Consider the following 18,136-nt stretch of genomic DNA (forward strand, 5'->3'; position numbering starts at 1 on the left):
AGTTGCTGAGGTTGGGAAACATTGGCCTGAAGGAAGGAGTTAAAACAATGTAGGCAAAGGGGGCTTTAGGAGTCTCCAAGACCTTTTTTAGGATTCCTCAGAATAGGTAAGCATAAAACTCATATTCAGCTTTTAAACATTTTTGGAGTTGATTAAATTTGAATAAGACCAGCCTTTCTCAATTATTTTGCTCTGGTGAATCCCTTGAAATAATTTTCAGGTCCCAGGGAATCCTGCCTTTTAAAAAAGTATGAAAACTCCACAATGCAACTCATTTCTAACCTGCACAATCCACATTTTATAATGTTTATAAAAACAGCAGATGTGAGTTGCAATGCATAAACATTCCTTACCAGTGTGAATGCTAGCATGCAAAGTTTTCTTTTTCAATCACAATCTCTCATAGAATGCCAACAGAGAAAGGCTGGAAATGGAAAATGGGCTTAATGTATTCAAAGGCCAAATATTATTCTTGAAATAAAAAAGCATCAGCATCCAAAAAAATATGAATACTTATGGCTGTTGAGCAGGCTAATTGAGCTGAAAGGAGAAATTTAAACTAAGATGGAAGAAAGGAAGAGGGATAATCTAAGAGACATGGCCAGTGGGGAATCCATATTTGTTCTCCAGTCACTGATCATGACATTTCGGTGATGATCTTCCCATATAGAAGACTTGGGAAGTCTAACTAAGAATAGAAAATGGCTTTAACAAGGATTGCCTTCTGGGTCTATATTTGACCACACAGTTTGGCCAGCACCACTATCACCTCCTGATGTTCTTGCTTAAAACTCCCATCTTCTACTTGAACAGGACATAAATGAGCTCACACGTATTATATTGTGTATTTTTTTTGTTCCACAGCTATAAGCAGGAACAAGCAAATAATCTCAATGATCAAAGGGCTAATCATGTTGTTGTTCTTAAACACAACCCAAGCTTGGATCTGCACTCTCTGTCCTTGTAAGACTCTTGATTCCTGGGGATGGGCAGCAAACTGCAATTTGATGGACCTCAAGGAGATGCCGCTCCTGAACTCAAGCATCAAAATTCTTCATCTGCAAAACAACAATTTGACCACTGTTCCTCTGGGTGCTCTTGATAGCTTGACCAACTTGGAGGAAATTAATTTTTCCAACAATCCTTGGCACTGTGACTGCTCTATTTTATATCTCAAGGAGTGGCTGGCAGACTTTAATAAAAGTGCTCTTGCAATGGCTACCTGTGCAACTCCAGCTTCTCTAAATAGGAAAGCCTTGAGCCAGCTGAAAGGGAACGAACTGGAGGGATGTAGGAAAACCCTGCCAATCAGTTGCCGTGATTTTTTTTGGAGGGACTTTGGTCTGATTTTGTTGGCAATCATTGTCTTAATTTTAGCAGCATGCATTTTGCAATGTTCAAAACAGTTAGTTTTCCAAGCCAGCAGAAAGCAGCATTCTTCTGAAGTCCCTCTGCTACGGTTCCATGACCTGGAAAATCAGAAGTCCAAATGAAATGCGGCAGTGGGCAATAAGATGCTATAAGAATAAAACCACTCGTGTAAAGTTGTATTTTTGTGGACTGAAAGTATCTATAATCACAAACAAAAGTCTCTTTTGGTGAAGATGTCACACTTTCCCACACATACACTTTTCCATGTATGTATGTCAGTAATCGCTATCGTTGATATTAAACCAATAATTCTGACAGATGTGTAAGTTGTTTTGCTATGTAATTGTTAATGCTTCCATATGCATAATTGAAATGTATTTCCATGCATCACAGGTTCTGTTGCTATGGCATCCAGTCACTCAGCCATATAATCATTCACAAAGAGAATAAATAATCCTGATCTTATGCAAACTTGTTCAGTGTGGTAGTAACACATATTCTTACTTATGAAAAAAATGGAGTTACTCACATATTCAATGAATACTAGGAGAGAGAATTTAGAGCTTTCATTTTTTATAATTTCATCTGGAAAAATAATTTGAATTAGAAAGTTATATTGTATAATGGCTTTGGTAGTAAAATATTTTATAGTCAGAATATTTAGGATTGGAAAATAGTTTTTTGTGGCATTGCAATCCCTATCCACTTAGAAATTGGAAGTACCAATCCATATATTGAAGGGATTATTAATTTTTTAAAAATATGGACACTTAATTATTCAGCAAATTGATGAGTTTGGTGGCTGTGTCACAAATACATCCATATTTCCTTCACAGGGAAATATGGATGGGCTTTTTGCCAAGCTCTGTTTCAGATGATTCTTTTAATGTGAAATTGCACTACCATATTGTAGGTTTCTACAGTATATGGGGGATGGTATAATGGTTTCCATTTGTGAACTTTCTGTATTTTCTCATTATTTTTTCCCCAATATTTATTTATTATTTATCTTTTTGCTTGCTCTAAAAATAATTAAGGGAGGAAAAATGGACCAATTGCACAGTTTTCGTATTGCTAGTGAATGCTGAGAGCTATCTACAATATGGAAGTATGCAAGGACTTCATTTTACTTGAAACAGCTTTGGTCTTGAATTTATAGGCTGAGTAGTCCTAGTCCATAACTGGTGTGATAATCATTTCAGAATAATGCACCATCATGCCTCTTATTATTTAATACGTACTATATTGCTGAAAGTTGTGTTGGATTTATTCCTTTAAATGAAGCAAGTTGATAGTTTACACTCCACCAATTCTAGTAGAGTTTCACGGCACAAATTTCCAGGTTTTTTCTTTATTTTATTCCACAAATATACTTCAAATTATTGAAGAGTTCTGTTATGCTCAGAAGACACTTGTCCTTGTGGTATATATTCTGTGTGGATGATATTATGTTTGAATTTTAAGGATTTTTTAAATCAAATATCAATTTTTAAGCTAGAGAGAGCATGCTAGATGGATTTGCATGAAATTGTAATTATCCAACTAGGATTGGATCAAAATTTGGTCATTGCAACATATTCAAACATGTAATTTAAGTTAGTCTGACCATAGTTGACCATAGATTTAAATGAAACTGCTCTAAGCATGGCAAACCCTGGATTTATCAAGGGATATCATTACTTCCTTAAAGTCTAAGCCCTTTCACAAATGATAAAGTATTTTACTTAATTTAATTTATCAACCTAGACTTAATACTCACATTTTTCTTATGTGTTACATGAAAAATAAATCATGCACTATACTATTCTTCACTGAAAATATTATAATTTGCTATTTTATGATAATAACTGCCTGAAGAAATTCTTCACTAATGATGTGCAAAGAAATGTAACTGCATTGTAAGCTTTGCATCATTTATAAATTAATGAATTGCAGCTCCATTATGTGTGTTGTTTTTAAATTCTGTCATTATTGCTGTTAAACTATATATGATAATTGGTTTTTGTGTGAAGGTAAACCTAGATCATTTTATTTCACATAAAATTAACACGAAATATTTTTCGCTCTAGAAAGTTCATTAGGAATACAAGTGTTATATGTAACAGGCAAAATGGAAAGAAAATCTTGACACGTATCCTTCTATTCTACGCTTTAAGTTGGAGAAATATCTATAAACATATGAAATGTTTCAAATAAAGTCCTTGATTCTTGTTCATTGAATTCACATCAACATAGATATGTACAGTACCAATTTTCACTTTCCATATTTTTTTTAAAAAAGCTTCTTTATTTTAAAGATATTTTTGGAAATCAGAAGTGAGATTAATTATAGCAGAGAATGTAAAAATGTTGTTCTGGGAAACATAAACTTTAGAGGTCTTAAAGAATTGTTGAAGGAGTGCAGAGCTCTCCTTATCAAAGGGAACCAGGGTGTCCTTATCAGGGGAATTCTTCCAGAGACTGAGGGAGTTAAGCTGCAATGGCGGATGAGGGAGTATCACAGGCTTATCTTCCCCGGCCACTTCTTTCATAAGCTTCGGGACATTTCCTACATAGCCAATCAAATGGATTTCCATAGGGTGTGCTGTTGATTGCAGTTCTCATTGTAACAACCCACTGAAGGATGGAATAACTGTGCCACCCACTGAAAATGGATCATGTGCAGAAAGTTTCCTGGAGAGCTTCAGAAAGGGGATGTGAATCAGCTTTGTCTTTTCCTGTATTGAACAATGCACAGAAAGCTGAGATGCTGACAATCAATGTCAATATTTATAAACAAAATTAAGAGAATGCAAAATAGTGCAGAAGACGTTCTCATGTGTCTTTGGCTTGAGGTAAGTTCTTTTTATGGTATCAAAGGCATTTTGATTTTTTTTATATATTTCTAAAGAGAGAGAAAAAATGGGGGGCTACAGAAAACCCCAAACCCCAATGATAGTAAAAATAAATTATTACTTTTGTTGGTCATATAGTCAGCTAGATGTTTGGACTGGATTTGTCATTTTTATCCACCTATCCAGTGTTTTCCAATGATCTGGGATAGGCAGATGTTGTTTGATGGGGTTAAAGATATCATTGCAGGATGTAATGCTGTTCTTTGCTTTCTTCTGCCGTAGTCATTCTATTTCTATTTGCATGTCTACAATGAAAAACAGAAGCAGCTGCAAAGGGGGAGGGGTCAAAATGGTAACAGGACCCCACCCACTCTCTCCCCTGTCTTCACTTAGCTCATAGTGATATATTCAGCTATTTCCTTAAAGTTCCTCAAAGACCTGTGGATTTCAATTCCCAGAATTCCCCAGCCAGCCATGTTGGGTGGGAATTTCTGGGAGTTGAAATGCACAAGTCTTAAAGTTGCCAAGATTGGACACCCCTGATTTATGTCACCATATTTTATGGGTTTATTGTGGAGAATGTTGAGCAAAGCTAAATGTTCATAAACTTACACTAATTTATTTTTTTATACGGTTATCCTCATTTAAATTTTCAGAATGATCCCATGTCAAGGCTTGCTGATTCTTCTGTTTCTTGAAGCTGCTTTTGCAAGCCACTGTCCACACCACTGTACATGCTCTCCACCAGGAAACAGTCCACTAAAACTGAACTGTAGCTTCATGGGAATAATGGTGCTTCCACTTTTGCCAAGTCAAATAGAAGAGTTGTACCTCCAGGGCAATAAACTAGCCACGATACCTGCAGGAGCATTTGACCATCTTCAGGTGTTGAAGATCATCAATCTATCTATGAATCCATGGCATTGTGACTGTGGGATTTTGTATCTGAAAAACTGGTTGGAAGACCAAGTAGGAAGCTTAGCTTCTAAAGATGTTAGGTGCTTTTCCCCTCCTGCACTTCGCAAAAAAATGATATCTGAGCTCAAGAGGAACGAACTGCAGTTTTGTTTCACTTCCCATACACTGTGTTCAGATTTCTTGTTCAATGATGCATTCCTATTCTTTTTTATTCTTATTCTTTTTATTATCAATTGTTTCTTGATAACAAAAAGGACTAAGTTTAAAGTGGATGTTTATAACAAGAATTTATGACCAACCCACCCCCAAACCCACAGACCCAGGCACACAGCCTGCTATTTGTGATCAGCTGAAAAGAAGAACAGAGAAAAGAGTACTCAGCCATTCATCATTCCTTGTGACTACTGTGCATTAGGTTGCAGAACAAAGAGAAAGGTCAAACAAATTATTTCTGTTTATCATTAAAAGTCAAACGGTCAACTGAAAAGCATGACTATTTAGATTATTCATTTTAAAAAACAGAAACTCATTAAGAATATCTACACTGAACAAATACCATAGTTTGCAGCTTCTAAGGAAAAAATTCCAACCAAAGAATTAGTATCTCGTTTTAAACATAATACTTTTGATTTTCATAACATGTTTGAATGCATCTGATGAAAGCACCTCCTATATTTGGGACTATAATTCAAGTCAAAGATCAGGTGGGCAATTATGGCACTCGATTAATAAATCAGTTTACTGAATTATTTAACATCTGTTGACCTAGATTCTGTCCTGCTTGTGGTCATTATCATTTAATCCATAAACAGAGTCCAGGTGCTCCAAATGCTGATTAGTATATGCTATAATTGGAAATTCTTTAAAGACTTTCTATTTACACTAATACAGTGAGTAGTATATGTGGAGCCCCTTTTGTATGTGTATCTATCCATGTTTCCTGCTGTTTTTGTTTTTGTTTTTTTTTATTAAAGAGTTTTACAAAAACAAAATTTTACAATATATCCCCAAATCCCTCCCACTCCAAACCCCCCCACTTCCCCCCCCCACTTCCCAGAGCTAAATACAGGATTATAGTTACAATAATCATATTCTAAATAAAAATTATGCATAATATACAATTAACCAAATTCATAATGCGCTTTAACTCTCTTTTAACATTGCTGTTTTTGTTGTTATTAGTATATCACCAACACAAAAAGCAGTTAGCAGTAGATGTGATCTCTTAGGAGATTGCATGGGAGAACTTATTATCAAGGTCAAAGAAAAGTGTGTTGGTTTACAGTAATTATCTTTTTCTGACTTCAAGATAATTGTACGGACCTCTAAGCCTGTATAGTTTGAGAAAACCCTCTCCTGACCCTTTGCAACCTACCTATAAATTATGTGTCTTCCAGATCAACCACAGAAAGAAGATATTTGCAAAGAACATTTTAGCTTTGTGCACCCTATTCCTTTCACAGGAATACTCAGTGTCTATCTTGCAAAACATGGAAGTATCTCATGAATATTTTTGTATTCTGGAATTTTAAAGAATTTTTAAAAATGTGCAAATTCATGTCTACTGATGCTTATTGTTCTCTAATATTTCTGCAGCAACTTATTGTTTTAAACTGTCTTTAATCATCTGAAGGAAGAGGCAAGGGCAAGCCACATGTTACCAAGAAAACTGTGGGATTCACACAAATTCAACACTCACTTGAAGGCAAATATACACAAAAAAGAAGAGTTTAAGCTAACTGATCAGTCTGGTACTTCCACATTATTTGAACTACTATTTCCATCACCATGGCCAAAATAACTGTGGGGTGATGAGAATTGTAGCTCTAAATGAATACACACACACACACACACACACACACACACATTTGCAGTTTAGGAGAAATTATAAATTCAAGAAGACTGCAAAACATTCAAGTAGAAATTGCAATAGTAAGAATGATTTTCACTAACAAAACCAATGAAAATAATCTGAAATTATTTCCTCAGATAAGAAGAATTTTCCCATAATGATTATTGAAACATGATGCTTTTCATATCAGGGAGTGTTATTCTGAATGTGCCATACAATACTCTTCTTCTCATCAAATAGCAGTACTGTGAAATTAGAAGATGGTCAATAAGCATCACTCTGTAGGTGATACTTTAGAAGGTTTTTGTAAGAAAGGGGACTCACACTCAGCAAAATAACAAAATCCAAACCCAAGGATTCAGATTAAAGAGGTTTGAATCCTAATAAGAATCAATCAAATAGTGCCACATATATCATGATAAAAGCATACAAAGATTGTCATACAATTCATGGGATTCAGAAAGTAGACTGGTGAAAGCATTTCAACTGAATTGTTTCTGTCCTTGTAAGATAAATCTAGCAGATTCCCCCCCCCAGAGGTTTTTATCTGCTTTCAACAAACAACCATTTCAGTATAAATAGACAGAACTAAGAAGACCTATCTTTCTGTATACTTTTAACTGCACGCTTTTAACATAATTGGTCAAATGTAGCCTTCAGGTATCACACACATTTCAGAAATACACATTTCAGCCTTTGTCTGATTCTCCCACTGAAATCAGTGTAATTCGGCTGCTTGACTTTGTCTGAGATGGGCTCCTCCTCTTAAAAAATAAAAATGACTTATTCTGATCTCAGAAGTTGTTTCATGAACGCATATACTATTCCTTGTAAAGGGATCGAGATGCAAGCTGCACTACAAGTTGGAGAGAATGTCCCTGTTTTGGGTAAAAAGAAGGAATAAAGCTTGCGAAAAGATTTCAGGAAAAAAAAGGGGAATGCCAAAAGTTTGGCTGCTGCCAGTGCCTTTTTCTGCCCACATTATTTATGTACCTGGAGCAGCTGCAAAGCATGAGGCACTTTATTCCACTTCACGCTTTCTCCTTGATCTCCAGAAAGAATTAGACAAGCCCTTTGCAATTTTCACAGTCACAGTTCTTAGGTTTGTGAGATAGAGCTCCCTAAGAGAATACAGGCAGATGATAAAGGAGATACCACCAGAGGCCCTGGCATGAGACAGAAAGAGAAAAGAGATTATTTAGAAGAAAACTTGGTGGGAAGTGGAATTAGAAATCAGAACCACTGTAGGAACAGATGGAACATATATTCCCCTAATGCAAACAAACATCTTAAAATTATGCTTTTTTAGTTTGGGTGCCAATAATTAGGTTATAATCAATTGCTATAGAAACATTGCCTTCTGTATGTAAAAAGAGTTGCCTCTGTGGAATTGTTTATGAATAGCAACATGGACACTGTGTACTCCATAACTGTTATTCAGCATATTAGCTCGGGGTACCACAAGTTTAATGCACCAACTGAGATGATGGATGCCTAAGTGTCAGTATTGACATATACTTCAGCTGCAGCTCCACCATCTACATGTGGAGCCAATCTGTGGAGCCAATCTAAAATCTGTGCAAGTCCGGAAGTAAAGATTACTTAAGGTTCTCTATTCAGAAAAGGAGCCTTTTGCATATGCACCTGAACTTGCGTGGCTCTAATTTAGGCTGATGTCAATTATAGGTTAGCCAAGGAGTGCAATGAATGCTTGTGTTACTATCTTGAGAAGGGCTGACCCAGATGTCCTTGATAGATTATAATGTACAGGTAGTCCTCAACCTACAAAGTAATAGAGCCTACAAATTATGATTGTAAATTGTGATGGTCATAAAGCAGGTTATCATATGACTCACCTGATCGATGACTTTTTGCAGCAGTTGTTTTTTTTTATTGAAAAGTTTTAAAATACAGTTTTCCTTTAAGAATCCCCCCTCCCCCTCCCTCCTCCCTCCTCCCCCCTCCCTACCTCCCTTTTTGCAGCAGTTGTTAAGTGAACACAACAGTCATAAAGCAAACTTCTCAGCTATTAAGTGAATGTTATGGCCACTAAGTGAACCAATTATATGCTATGAGGCATTTTTGCCCCAAACTGGAAGCAAACACCAGTTTTCAGAAAAAAATGTAAAGTCATGGTCATGTGACCATGGGATACTGCAAACAACCATAAGTGTGGGCTGCTTGCCACACTTATTGTGGTCACGTGACCTGAGGAGGCAGCCTGGCTGTCAGAACTTCAGAACTGAGTTGCACTGAGTTTTGGGGAATCAGTTGTAACTTTGAATGGTTGCTAAGCAACTGATTGTAAAAAACTTATTTTATATCTATCATAACAGCCCAACAGGTCTAATATGGTTCACGTACTGACGACTATAATTAGCATTAATATACTGTATATACCATGGAACAAAATATATCAGAGCAACCTGCTCTTACAGAAATCTACATCAAGTTTATGTAACCAATGAGTATTATGGCTGGCTACAAGTATTGTGGTTTTTAAGAGCAGGGACAGTTGCTCAGGCAAATTGTATCTATTGTCTGTCTAATCTTTTGCCAAACCATCATTTATGATGTGGCTGGATAGTAATAAATAGTCTAACCTCTGCCATAAAAATCTATCCTCTCCTCTGTAGGAAAGATGGATGACAATGATAATGATAAGACACAGTACAAACAAATAAAAAAAACTGCATGCATACATGTACATATTTATTTGGTTTACAGCCCCCTTTTTTGGTCAAAAGCTCCAAACAGCATATCCAGCACTCCCTCCTCCTATTTTCCACACAACAGCTTTATGAGATGAGTTGGGATGAGAGAGGAGAGTGTTTTTGGTTCTGCTGACATGTATCAGATATGGGGTTATGGTTATGGTTAAGGTTAGAGCTCACAAATCTCTAACTGCCTGTATCTACGCAAAGCTTTGCAACATTTATTCCCCTGCTTCAAATACCATTTGACTCTCCATAACTCAGGATGATATGCTAGTTCAAAGGTTTTTCTATATGGATGAAGGCCATACACTTCTCTATATATATGTCAGTCCCCACACTAGGAAGATCAGACCAGGAAATCAATTCCATAAAAAGGCAAGTTACATGTATTAAATGGCTACAATAACAAGAATCTTGCAAATCTAACTGTGCTATTCCTCCTCCTCCCCCTCCTCCTCCAAGTTCAGTGAATTAGGGAGGCCTCTGTCTGAACTGCTTCTGAACGTTATCTGGCTGTTGTCAACTTTAAAAAAATGTTTCAGCCCCTTTTGCCTAGGGGGCTGCCTGGAAATATGCCAGTTCCTGCATATCTCCATCAAGATCATATCCTTACTCTACTGTATAGGGCTTTAATACATCAGTCCATAAAGTTAATGAATACATGCATAATTTTTTGCAAGTATATCCATTATTGTTTGTAGATCCAAATTCAAAGCTGTAATAGAAAGCGTCTGACAGAAAAACATTCATTCTACCATTAAATTCAAGTCCTGTGGGCTAAGGAGCTCATCTGAGTACTCAAACACCCATTCCAGACATGTCTTCCTTTTCTTCTTCTTTTTCTTCTCTCTCTCTTTCTCACCTGGGGAAATCACGGTGCCTTATAAAAAATCCCATACAATGGTCATGGTACAATAAAATAATAAGGAGCAATCATTCAACAGAAAATAGAGACAATAATTATGGCAAAAACAATCAATCCCCAAATGTTCTCCAGAAGAGCTACAAGTTAAACAAATAATTGAAGGCAATCAGAAAGAGGTCAGGCTAGTTCCAGGAAAAGGTTTTTCCATGCCATAATTGAAAAACAACTGTTTCTCGCCTCAGTCTCCTTTACCTCATGAAAATGGCGTATCATCAGCAATTTCTCCTAGGAGAATTGACTCATGCAGGTCATTTCTGGCTAGAGAAAGAAGTCCTGCAGGTATCTAGGTACAAAGGCATAGATGGTTTTATAGTTTAAAAACAGCATTCTGGATTGCACTGGGAATTTATTGGCAGTCAGTGCAAGGCCTGCAGATATAGTATGTCTAATAATTAGCCAGACGACTGCATTTATTGATGATCAATATGCCCATAGACAACTCTAAAAATTTCAAAACATGTCTTCTAATGGAATTATTACAAAGTAACACAATATTTTAATAACACCTAATTATGTTTTTAGAATCTAGAAGAAAATTTGGATTATATATAAATTTTAAAAATTGAAAATCCAGCTAGACTTCAGAATTTAGCTGCCATTGCCTCTCTTTTATTCCTTAAAAGAGGCCTTGCTTACACAGACTTTTTACAGTTAGCATTTGGTAGTAGGGATAAGCCATCCAAAAGTAAGGTGCAGATAGGAGAGCCAGTTGCTGTATATTTGGAAAGGCGTGGGGAGAGAATATCTTTACTACAGGACCAGATGTTGATTGGAACAGTAATATAATATGAAGCAGCCTATCGTGCCTGAATAAAAAATCCCAGGTGGAGAAGAAGGGACAATAGCTTTCTCTCCTTTAGATAGCTCTAAAGTGGACTATCAAATTTTAATCAACTCTTTCAGTCTTTTGCTCTGTGAATGGGACACCTGCATTATGACTGTGAACAAAAAACAACAACAAAGTGCCAGTTGCTTCAAAATACCAGAGTGTGAAACGGTTTTGATTAAGAACCTATATCAGGTAGTTATATCTTCCAGTAGAAAAGAATGTACGAAGTTCAGAGCTGAAACTGTGGAGTCCTTAATGGGCTTTGTGCCTGGTGTTTGTTTGCAGATGTTTCACTACTCAACTAGGTAATAATGGGATGGGGTGTTTCCAATTTATAGACAATAGCTTACCCTACTAGTGTTGGTAGGGGGATGGTTTTCTCCTTGGTAGTTCCTTGATTAGGGGATTGTTTTCTGCTTGATTGTTTGCCTGGTGTTAATACTTTACAGACAATTACACACCATTCAAAGGAGCCAATAAAAAAGTTAAGCAGGAAATAAAAAATCCAAAAGCCAATACCCAGATAGGCAAAGATGATCTGTTAGGATAGGGGTCCCCAACCCCCGGTCCATGGACCAGTACCAGTCTGTGGCATGCCAGCAACCAGTCCACACAAACAAGCAGAGCTCCATCCGTGGGATGCAGGAAGCATACAAAACCACACACCTCTGGTCTGTGGAAAAACTTCTCTCCACGGAATCGGTTCCCTGGTGCCCAAAAGGTTGGGGACCTCTGTCTTAGGACACATTAAGAAACTTGCTCTGTCTTTCAAACATAACTGCTGATCTTAATCACAATATTTAGGCCTGCTGCTTAGGAACTGGCTGTTCTCAGAGCACCGCAGTGTCATTTCTCCATCTGAATGAGTAGAAATGAAAGCACATCTTTTCTGAACAGGAAAGGTCCTTGTTAGTTTTATTTTTATTTTAAAGACTGCAAAGAATAGAAAACAGAGAAATCATAGTATCATGCAAGTTGCTGAAACCATGGATACAAGAGAACAGAGGATGAGTTAGAATATCCAATGTTACATTTAAGATTATGCTCAGTGGGATCTCATTACTGAAAGAGCACAATGGGGTTTGGAGATGTGAAAAACATTGAGATTCTAATATGTCCCCCTACACAGCAAGATGTGTCAGCCCCAAATAACCTGTGGTTACAAGATCTTGTCCCCTGGCAATTCTGCAGCCTAGCAAGAATATTAAACTGCCATATGATATTGAAAGCGCCAAATGTGGATAAATGTGGATGGTTAATGTGCCTAAAAACATTGCATATAATGTACACTCTGAAAAAAATTGAAATTTTAAATTTAGTCTAACAAAGAGAAATAGATAGTTTGGTCATTTGGCTAAAACAGAGCTAGGCTTATATATCACATTAAACCAAAATGCTTTTGACTTTAATTGAGTACCAGGATGTGTAAATTATAGCTGATCCTTATGTTATGCAAACCCAGCCAGTTATGTGAACTAAATCAGGAATAAACCAAATTGCAAAGTAAATCATGGCAGAGTGTAAAGTCAAGAACAAAGTAAGATCACACTAAAGTCAGGCTTTGTCAGTACAGAATGCATATCAAAAAGCAGATTGAAATAAGCAAAGCCTTGGGGGCAACAGTAAAAGAACAAGACAGTTTTATGGAAACAGGCATCTGCCAAAACAATGATATGGTTTATGTGAATCACAAAGTCTTTAGATAGCACCTTTTAACGTAAAGTGGGTAGCAATGGCAGGGCAGATCAATGTGGCTGGGGGGGGGAGAAAGAAATTGTACAGTATATAGATAATGATTGGAATGACAAAAGTGATTGAAAACCATTGCTTTCTATAGTCATTAGTGTTTTCCAGGACTAATGTATTGCAGCTGTTCAGCACAGGTTTTCCCCCAATGCAGTACCAGTATAACAAAATATCACCAGAGCCCTAGTGGCACAGTGAAGAAAATACGTATTAAAGGCTAACTCTGCCCACAGCCTGGAGATTGATCTTGGTGGCTCAAGATTGACTCAGCCTTCCATCATTCCAAGGTCAGTAAAACACCCTAGATTGTTGGGGGCACCCTGCAGACATTGTAAACTTCTCAGAGAGTCTGGAAAGCACTAGGAAGAAGTATATAAATTTAAATGCTACTGTTATTGCTATTATTATGGTATCTGTAAAGGTTAAGTTAGGGCTACCATATCTGGACTACCAAAATGGACGATAATGGTATATCAAAAAGGAAACAGAAAAAAAATCTAATTGTGGGTTTTTTTTCAAACTAGCTGTGAAAAGAAACACCAGTAAGGGCTCCCAGCATCAAGTTGTGAAAGAGTTTTCAGAAGAGGCTATCCTGGAAACACTTTCTTGTGTCTGAAAAAATGCTTCCACTCTAGTGAAATTTTCAGGACTGCTGACTTACACATAATGAAATGAATCCTCCCCCACCTGTCCCACAAAAGCATGAGGATAAAGAAGAATGTACTAATATTATATGTATCCACTCAGAAATAATCAGTGTGATTGAAATAAAAATACATGTCTGGAGAACTGGGGAAAGACAGACCAGCTGAGCTTGTTAAGTCTAGTGTCAATAATCAGCTTCCACATTCTGCTTGTCCGTTTTATAGAGTCCTTTGTTGTTATTTATTATTAAATAAACATACATACCATAAGTTACTGCTGAAAGTAATTTAACCAGGTAGCAGCAATCTCTGCTGAAGAACTGTTAGCTGGATCATTTATTTTATTTTTCAAAATACAAAGATATAGAATTGAACGTATGAAGTAGACCTTACAGATTTGACCTACAAAAATCTGGAGTTGTTCAGGACCATGTGAAACATCCTTAATTAACACTAGCGTTCAGCAAAGGTTTTAATGTTTAGATTCATTGCAGCAGTCTTTTCTGCTGAAAGTATCAAAAGCACCTTTTGAAGTAAAACTTTGTACTGAAGACTGCATACTGTTAAAAACAAACAGATTCATTTCTTGTTATAATTAAATTAGTATTTAACAGATTGTAATCAATCCAATCCAGTCTTGTGTTGTGACAATCTGTAACAATTTCAGTATAGGATCTCTTAAAATATATATCTTTGCAGGCCTCTCCCTTCTGCTTAAGATTCTGACAAAGTAATTATATATTATATATTATGAAGTTGTAACTTCATGACATCACAGGATGGCACAGAAATGCAGATCCAGCTTCAAATAACTGAAGACAGTAGCACATGTATTGTTTGGGCAACTACTTGCAGGCTCCTGATATCAAAGCAATGGAATAGGCAGCTTTTCAAGGCGGGATCTGCATCAGTGAATGCCACATGGTTCAAAAGCCACATGATATAATTATAGCCTAAATGCTGAGGGAAGGCCATCTGTTTTGTGCAATATAAAGTTATTCCCAGAACTTGCCAAATCATACACCATTAGCCAGGTAACAGGTCCAGGTTTCGGGGCGGCGGGTCTCGAATTCACGGGGTTGTCCGGCTCTAGCCATGGCGGCAGTTGGTCGTGGATGTGGCGCTTGGCGTTGCCGGTTCGGCTGGCAGTCGTGGGGGGAAGAAGGAAAAATGCCTTTCCCTTCAGCTCGCGGAGCTTTTCCCCAGTGACTTCAGCTCTTGGTCGGCAGCAATCCCACCTTCGTCGCCACTATTGTGTAGTGGGTCCGATGCAAGAGAGACGCCAGCCGGTGTGTGAGTTCAGCTCTTTATTGGAAGGGGAAGTGAACTGAGGAATGAGGGCTACCTGGCCTCCTTATATACCTGGCCAGGTAAGCTAACAGCCAATGGGGTTGGCCCTAGGTTTCCTGCCGAAACTGTCCAGGCCAACGCCCCCTGAGGGCTGTTGCTATGCAGATGCCTGCATACATAACAACTCCCCACAACCATCTGAAGCACAAATGAAATAAACATTTGAAAATGAAGTGAAAGACAACAAAACTGAAGAATACAGTATAAGATCCAAAACTTCAGCTATGCTAAACCATCAGTCTATTCAAATTTAACAGACACACCGAGACACAGATGTACTGTATGTGCACACCACACACACACACACACACACACACACACACACACACACACCAGTACTATACTGGACATTAGATTTCATGCAAATTAGATGCTTACAAGTATGCACTGCCTACCTATTCTTAAACCAATTGTGTCTTTATCAAGAGTGCCTGTCAACTGAGCAGGGCTGAAATGACATGGTGGGGGTGGTAAAAAAAAGTCACAAGTCAAATCTTTGTTACTTTTATAGACCTACATAAGCAATGTTGGATACAAAAAAATAATATTTTTTTTTAAAAACTAAACAATATTAAAACAAAGATTACACAAAATTTAAAAAAAACAAAACTACATGTGTGTGTGTGTGAACAAATCTAAAATTCTATAAAGGTAAAGGTAAAGCTTCCCCCACACATGCGTGCTAGTCATTTCCAACTCTAGGGGCCGGTGCTCATCTCCATTTCAAAGCCGAAGAGCCAGCGCTTGTCCGAGGACGTCTCCGTGGTCATGTGGCCGGCATGACTAGATGCCAAAGGTGCACAGAATGCTGTTACCTTCCCACCGTAGTGGTCCCTATTTTTCTACTTGCATTTTTACGTGCTTTCAAACTGCTAGGTTGGCAGAAGCTGGGACGAGTAACAGGCGCTCACTCTGTTACGCAGCACTCGGGGTTCGACCCGCCAAACTGCTGACCTTCTGATCGACAAGCTCAGTGTCCTAACCCACTGAGCCACCACGTCCCTTCTAATAAATTCTATAGGGAGGGATAAAAACATTAGATAAATACAAAAAATAATATGTGGCTAACTAAGTTATACAGTACAATACAAAACACTGTTAACTAACAATTTAAATACTGTACTCATTAAAATTAGTTTGAAGCACAGGTCGTCTGATAGGTTTTAAACACTGCTGAGCAGAACCTGAGAACACTGTATGTTGTAATATAATTACAAGCAGAAGAGAAATATAAAAACTGTCTGTGCATTTATACAGTAATGGTGATATGAGGCTAGCACAAATGTTTCTTTAACACAGGCACTGGAAAAAACCCACATGCTTTGTTGTTTCTGTCTGTTCAGAGTCACACTGTCTTTCTAGGAAATTTTTCCTGTATTGGCTTTCAGGACAGCTGTGGGGAAGACATGATATCTTGCCAGTGTAAAGGTCCTCCACTAGTTAAATATTTTGAGTTTGGTTAAGTATGTCATGGGAGAGGCAATAAAGGTTGGGGACCTGATAGCCCCATTATGTGTCTGCCCTGTGATGTTTAATAAGAGCCTTGGCCTGATCATATCCCATGCTGAATGGAAGACCCAGAGAGAGGCCAAGGATGAGCGAATATCAAACTGTATTCCATGAAATATAGTCCTCACTAAATTGAATAGTCCTTCGGGTTTTTTTCCCCATCCTTTCAATTATGTCCAATTCTCAGAGATTGCCTAGACCAGAGGTCCTCAACCTTTTGGGCACAAGGGACCAATTCCTGTGGACCGGAGAGTGTGTGGTTTTGTGTGCTGCCTGCATCCCACGGATGGGGCTTTGCTTGTTTGTGCGGACCAGTTGCTGGCATGCTGCAGCCCGGTACTAGTTGGGGATCCTTGGCCTAGACAACTCCCTGTAGTTTTCTTGGCAAACTTTTTCAGAAATGGTTTGCCCTTACCTCCTTCCTAGGGCAAAGTTAAACTGACTGGCCCACAGTCACCTAGCTGGTTTTATGCCAAAGGTGGAGCTAGAACTTACAGCCTCCCTATCATATTGATAGTTAAGAAAAAACATAATCCTGTATAAAGTAGACTGCATATCATTTTTTGGGCTGAGCTTCAGTTTATCTTCCTTCTCCAATTCATTCCTGGTTTCTTTGTATGGTATAGCTTACAGGTGTCAAACTCGATCGCATCACATGACATATTGTGACGTATTGCAATGTTTTTGCCTTTGCTGAGCCTGGGTGGGCATGGGCTGCATATGACACATCTGGCCCGTGGGCCAACGGTTTGACACCCCTGATATAGCTATATCTACAACTGGTTCATATGTTATAAAATAAACAGGTTAGCAAGGCTTTACTGTAGAATTGAGTATACCACTAGTGCTGTTCAGTCCCACTTTTTCATTCTGAGTGCCAACTGTACATTTTTTAAAATATTAGGTAAAGTTAAGTTGTTTGTAAAACCAGCTGACTTTAGTTGATCTCAGGAAAACTAAGTAGGATTAATAAGACTCAATTAGTATTTGATGGGAAACAACCAGGTATAGGCTAAACAAAAAAGTTGAAAAAACATCCCCAGAGAAGCCACTATCAAATAACCAATCATGAAGTCAGCAGGAATCAAACTTAAGTTTCTACCTTTAATATCATTGTAAGTATAGCCCAATGGGGAGGGTGGGGTTGTGAAAAGGTACAGCTTGGAAATCACATATATCCTTTGGGCTATGAGTTGGATTGATCAGGGAAAAATATTTTAGCTCAGCATAGAGTACGTGATTTGAAACAGAAATTCCTAAGTTTGATTTTTGCCAACTCCTCTCTAAAATTATGGACAATTGCTGCCAATCTGTGTAAAGAATTATAGGTAATTTCTGGCCTTTGGCCTAATTTCAGATGCTTTCTGGAAGCAGTCAATTCAGATTTGTGGCAAGTAAGATCATCCTATTTCCAGTGATCTGCTGCACAGAGAAAGATGAG

General features: G+C 37.7%; 2 protein-coding genes across 4 annotated transcripts; both read left to right on the forward strand.

Moving 5' to 3' along the window:
* Positions 1–596: 596 nt before the first annotated feature.
* On the forward strand, positions 597–1,817 carry LOC310636986 (platelet glycoprotein IX-like). The gene has a single exon (XM_083357225.1). It carries the CDS (start codon positions 894–896, stop codon positions 1,491–1,493), a length of 600 nt encoding a protein of 199 aa, XP_083213351.1. The 5' UTR covers positions 597–893; the 3' UTR covers positions 1,494–1,817.
* Positions 1,818–3,697: 1,880 nt separating this feature from the next.
* Positions 3,698–14,106, forward strand: LOC310636372 (platelet glycoprotein IX-like). 3 transcript variants are annotated; one of them, XR_014491703.1, is made up of 3 exons: positions 3,698–4,205; positions 4,862–5,558; positions 13,717–14,106. XR_014491703.1 is itself a non-coding variant. In XM_083356119.1 (2 exons), exon 2 carries the CDS (start codon positions 4,863–4,865, stop codon positions 5,415–5,417), a length of 555 nt encoding a protein of 184 aa, XP_083212245.1. In that variant the 5' UTR covers positions 3,698–4,205; position 4,862; the 3' UTR covers positions 5,418–5,610. The 3 variants fall into 3 exon arrangements, 1 of the variants encoding a protein (XP_083212245.1); XR_014491704.1 differs by lacking the exon at positions 13,717–14,106 and adding an exon at positions 6,521–8,854; XM_083356119.1 differs by lacking the exon at positions 13,717–14,106 and having other exon boundaries at positions 4,862–5,610.
* The last annotated feature ends 4,030 nt before the right edge of the window (positions 14,107–18,136 follow it).

The sequence above is a fragment of the Vipera ursinii genome, assembly GCF_947247035.1.
Source record: "Vipera ursinii genome assembly, chromosome: 2".
NCBI classification, from domain to species: domain Eukaryota; kingdom Metazoa; phylum Chordata; class Lepidosauria; order Squamata; family Viperidae; genus Vipera; species Vipera ursinii.